This window comes from Mercurialis annua, linkage group LG1-X (assembly GCF_937616625.2).
Source record: "Mercurialis annua linkage group LG1-X, ddMerAnnu1.2, whole genome shotgun sequence".
In the NCBI taxonomy this organism is placed as follows: Eukaryota; Viridiplantae; Streptophyta; class Magnoliopsida; order Malpighiales; family Euphorbiaceae; genus Mercurialis; species Mercurialis annua.
The window spans coordinates 2,100,698-2,105,941 of record NC_065570.1 but is presented as its reverse complement, the minus strand read 5'-3'; the positions used below and the strand labels follow the sequence as shown (position 1 = coordinate 2,105,941).

Below are 5,244 nucleotides of genomic sequence, written 5' to 3'. Positions count from 1 at the left end.
ATAAGCTTGAAGGAATCTTTATCATGGTTAAGGAATTAGTTTCACACAATGTTCAGTTTGAAACGGATACGTTGCTATTAGTTGAGGCTTTCTATTCTTCGCAGAAGAATCGTTCTTATGTTGGTGTCATTGTCAACGAGTGCCAATTTCTTTTAAGGATTACACTGATAGTCGTTGAGTTATATCCGAAGATCGGCAAATATGGTTGCTCATACTCTTGCTAGGGTGTCCATTTCTATGTCTGATGTTTCAGTTTGGGATTTCGATGTATTATGATATTTATATTTAATACGTTTTCTTTCAAAAAAAATCTATTAGCAATAGATTTAAGTAATTTAGAGACAAAAATTGGCAGTTTTGCCGGATCTAAAGTTCTAGTTCTTATATACAGTGATTCATATGTATATATTTAGTTGCCAATCATAATATATTCTGATATCAAAACAACAAAACTTCATTTCTGGCATTCATGAGCACAAATATAATGTTTTTATTCTAGATAGCACAGACACTTAATTGACTCAACGTCTTCCAGTTCGGAAACGAGTCGGAGTCTTGGCGCTTCAGACACGGAATTTCATTTTAACATAAAATAACAGTATTTACATGTGCCCATGTCCAAGTGTGGCGATTCCTCGTTGTGCCCATGTCCAAGTGTGGCGATTCCTCATTCTATCCATGTCCGTGCTACCTAGTTCTTAACATATATATATATTTAATACAAGCCGACCGCATGAACATCAAACTTATCCCAAATTTACCATATGATCATAAAGGATAATGAACCAAGATAATCTCCTATATCAGATGAACATTGCGAAGAAACTCTTCAAGCTCCGATTCCAGACGCAGGTTTGCGGCTATGGTTCCATCATCTTGTAGTGCATACTCGTCTTCCATCATAGTATACGGTTGAAGCTCTCCGATCAGCCCAACGTTCCGCTCAACGGACGCATCAGACATAGAAAGAGATAATGAAGGTGACTGAAGAGGCTCCTCATGCTGCTCGGTACTCACTGGATTTAATTGCTGCCTGCTAAAAAAAGTCTCTTCTGGTCCAGATAATTCAGACAAATTATCATTCAAATGAGGGTCCTGGTTTGTAATTGTACATAAAAAAGCATAGACAAATAAGTCATCACATGGAGGATATGGTTGGATCATGAGCCTAGATTCAGACATTCTTGTCTGTTCTATAGTATTATTTTTCCCATTGTAATCCTCCATTTTATGTTGAACATTTGTAGCTGAGGTATTACCAGATTTATGAACTTTTGGCAATAAATTTGATATTGTTTTTGTTTTGTTCCTCTCAAGTTTCCTTTTCTTAGTATTCCAGAAATTTTTTATTTCATTATCTGTTCTTCCAGGCAACTTGGCTGCAATGTCAGACCATCTAAATTCAAGAAAAAGAAAGAAAGTTCGTGAGTGGAGAGTTTGATAAGTCGGTCTTAATGAGGCTGCTATGGTTAAGTAAGATTTTGAGGAAGTGAAAAAGAAAAACAATTGCAGATATAGTAATTTCAACATGTAATTAGGATTGATGACGGGTTATATTTGTTACGGATTTACGGTTACTAACTGTAATCTTTACGAAACGTTATCATTATTTTATTCGTATATTTCGGTAACCAAACACTAGAGGTTCTACACAATTCAAATCAGAAATTGCTTATGTGGTAATGAAAATTTATGTGGTTATTCGACTTGTTTGTTTCCAATATCGTAAACAATTTTTGACCTAACAATTTTATATTATGTAAAATAAAGATCAATTATTAGATTTTCAATTAAATTGTGATTTACAAATGAATCTCCGCATTAGTTACCAAATTTGCCAATCATGTTGTATCAAATTTGAATGTTCCATCTCAACTAACTAAAATATAATAAACAAACATACATAATCTAGTGAGATTCATTTTTATGTTGTTGTTTTGCTTACAAACAAAATACGGGTCTGTCTTAGGTTAGTGGATATAAAGCAAATGCAAAAATACTTCTTCTTCAAGCACAAAAAATAATAATTCAAATTATAATATCCTGCTAATTTATTATCGAAGCACCACTTATTTTTATGCATTAAAACTAAACAGAAAACTAATTCAAATTATAATATCCTGCTAATTTACTAAGTTGGAAAGCTAAATCTATGAGATTGAGGAGAAGTTAATCATGGACTGTGTTTGTATACATATTGCTGACAGTATGGACATTTAATGTGATCAATATATAATTTAAACCCTAATTCCAATTAACTCTCATAGTATGTTCTTCAAGTGCATGTAATTGATCACTTTCAAAGTATAACTATGATCATGTCTAAACATGAATTGATTAATGCATGTAATTGATCACTTTCAAAGTATAATTATGATCATGTCTAAACATGAATTGACTATTAAGAAATTAATATCTGTGAGAGATTAGAGTAAGAAATTAATACCTATTTCCTAACATTTCATGCAGTTTGATTATGGTTTCTTCTTCTTCCTCAGAGAAGTTGCCATGCCTTATATCTGGTTTCAGGTAATTAACCCATCTAAGCCTGCAACTCTTCCCTGACCTAGCCAAACCTGCACAAAAATCATCCATAATTAATCATAAATTTTATATTTTAACTGTATAAACTTATATTTTAGCTAATAATTTCTTACATACCAGCAGCTTTGGCCATCTCATTCCAATTCCAAATCCGATATCTTTTAATGTAAGAAATCAGCTTGTGATCTTCTTCAGGACTCCATGTTCCTCTCCTCACAGAAATTTGGTCAGACCATGAAGATGAAGCTCTCCTCATTGTTATCTTCTAATTTCTTAGAAGTTAGATCGATCTTACAAGTTTTCAACCATGAGACACTTTTTTCCTAAGGGGTTGTCTTTTTTATTTATAAAGACACACGAGTGCATGAACGTTCGGGATTATTTCTAGAGTAAATTACTTTTAAACCCCTCACATTTGTCATAATTCACATTTTGATCCTTCTTATTTAAAAATCAAACGATTTGATCCCTCATTTTTTATTCTATCAACAAATTAATCTCTCTTTCTATTTTTGGTGTTAGTCAACCAAGTCAAAGGGTTTAAGGTAAACTAATTTCAAATTTGGAGGATGAAATCGTAAACAATAATAAAAATGGGGACCATATCATTTTTAATTTTTTTTTTTATCCTTTGACTAGGTTAACTAACAAGAACAATGGACAAAGGGCCAAATCATTAACGGAAATAAAAATGAGAAACCAAATCGTTTGATTTTTAAATACGAAAGACTAAAATGTGAATTATAATATATGTGGGAGTTTCAAAGTAATTTACTCTTATTTTTATACTAATTACATATTCTTGGATAATTAATCTTGAGAGTATCTAAACTTTCGTTTCATTTTATTTTGATTGTCAAACATTATTTTATTTTTTTAATGATTGAACTCTAATTTTATTTCATCAAGAAGGATTTTCGATCACCAAAATAAAAAAAAATGAAATAAATCAAAACTTGAATCCTTCTTGGTGAAATAAAAGTAAAATTTTGTAAAATAAATAAATTTAAAGTTTAATCAATAAATTGAAATAAAATATAAATTTGAATACTCTTAAATTTAATTACCCGCATATTTTCTTGGAGCCAGGGTGAGCAATTTTTTCGTTAAATTGAATTAATTAATGGCTAAATTTGTTTAATTAAAATTTAGTTAGTTCAGTTAATTTAACGAGGTTAAGATTTTAATATTTATGATTAGCTGAATATTTTATATTTTTATTTATTTCTGCTGACATTTATCGGTTTAACCAAATTTTTAAAATTAATGAGTTAATCGACTCGGTTAAATCAATTTTGGCTAAGTTGGTTAACTCTTAACTGAACCGACCATTTGCTATTATTCAATAAGAAACCTCCGATCCAATCAATATTTACCTAAGGTAGTATATATGTTTAAAAGTCAAATAATTTCACACTATTGTTAGGTTATCTGAATAAACCAAATTGAATAAGGAGTTTTAATTTCAAAGAAGAATATATATAATATGTTTAAAAGTCAAATAATTTCACACTATTGTTTGGTTATATGACTAAACCAAATTGAATAAGAGTGTAAATTTCAAAGAAAAAACACAGTACCAGCTAGCCCTAGATTTTTAGTACTTCAAGCCCCAATAATTATTATTTATAGAGAAACCTCATTTCTAGGTTTTTAAACTATATATGTTTTATTTATCTGGTTCTTAAACTATTTTTTATCCTTATCTGATTTCTTATTAGCAAAAAATTATTTTCCAGTCCCTGGCTGACAGAAACAACATCGTTTAGGATAAAAATTTGCATTTTCAAAAATAACAAAATAACGTCGTTTTTATTATTCGGGAATTTAAAAATGTATTTTCGCTTAGTTTAATGACCAGATAAGAATAAAAAATAGTTTAAAGATCAGATAAATAAAGCATGTATAGTTTAAGGACCTGAAAATAAATTATTCCTTATTTATATATGTGTGGTGTTGAAAATCTGTTAGTAAATATATTTATTGGTTCAGTCCACCAAATGTCAATTGGTTTAATTTGATTCATGTAGCAAAGATGTAAAATTAAGGAGATGAAAATCAATTCCTTTCGAAAAAATTAAAGATGAAGTTTCATAGAATTTATTCTTATAATTATGGCTTAATGGCAAACAAAACCCAAATCTTTACGACTTGTTGCAATTATATCCAAACCTTTTAATTTTTGCAATAATATCCAAATTGTATTATTTTGTTGCAATAATATCCAAATTGCACTTTTTATGTGATTTTTTTTGAGTTTTTTGCCATTTTTGGAGACTTTTACTATATTATTATACACCAAAAAATAATAATAGCCTAATATCTTAATTGAAAACAACAAGTTTAGCCATCAATTTGACTATTATTGCTACAAATAATGCTATTTGGATATTATTGCAACAAAAAAATGCAATTTGGATATTATTGCAAAAATTAAAAGGTTTGGATATAATTGCAACAAGTTGTAAAGGTTTGGGTTTTTTCTATCATTAGGCCTATAATTATATACTACAGGCAAGCACTCGGCCATTTTAGCTAGCTAGGGAATTTTTTACACTCATTGATTTCTAACATCTTATTGAATTGGATATATCCAGCTTATATATGATGCCACCCGACATGAATTGCGTTAGTTATATATCATTGTTTTTTGGGTTAATTTCTAAAAAAATCACGAACTTTTTACACGAAGTTTCATTT

At 29.6% G+C, this 5,244-nt stretch overlaps 1 protein-coding gene across 1 annotated transcript; it reads right to left on the bottom strand.

Annotated features, from left to right (window-relative positions):
• Nucleotides 1-796: 796 nt before the first annotated feature.
• Nucleotides 797-2,800, bottom strand: LOC126665338 (transcription factor WER-like). The gene is made up of 3 exons (XM_050358108.2): nt 2,662-2,800; nt 2,447-2,576; nt 797-1,396 (listed from the first exon to the last, which is right to left on the bottom strand). The coding sequence occupies exons 1-3, from the start codon at nt 2,798-2,800 to the stop codon at nt 799-801; spliced, it is 867 nt and encodes a 288-aa protein (XP_050214065.1). The 3' UTR covers nt 797-798.
• Between the last annotated feature and the right edge of the window lie 2,444 nt (nt 2,801-5,244).

What these genes read in the sequence shown, in the direction of transcription:
- LOC126665338 (XM_050358108.2), bottom strand. Translation starts at nt 2,800, where the DNA reads ATGAGGAGAGCTTCATCTTCATGGTCTGACCAAATTTCTGTGAGGAGA. An exon ending in TGAGATGGCCAAAGCTGCTG is followed by an intron (nt 2,577 to 2,661) that starts GTATGTAAGAAA and finishes ATTTTTGTGCAG; the next exon opens with GTTTGGCTAGGTCAGGGAAG. An exon ending in CATGAAATGTTAGGAAATAG is followed by an intron (nt 1,397 to 2,446) that starts GTATTAATTTCT and finishes TCTTGAATTTAG; the next exon opens with ATGGTCTGACATTGCAGCCA.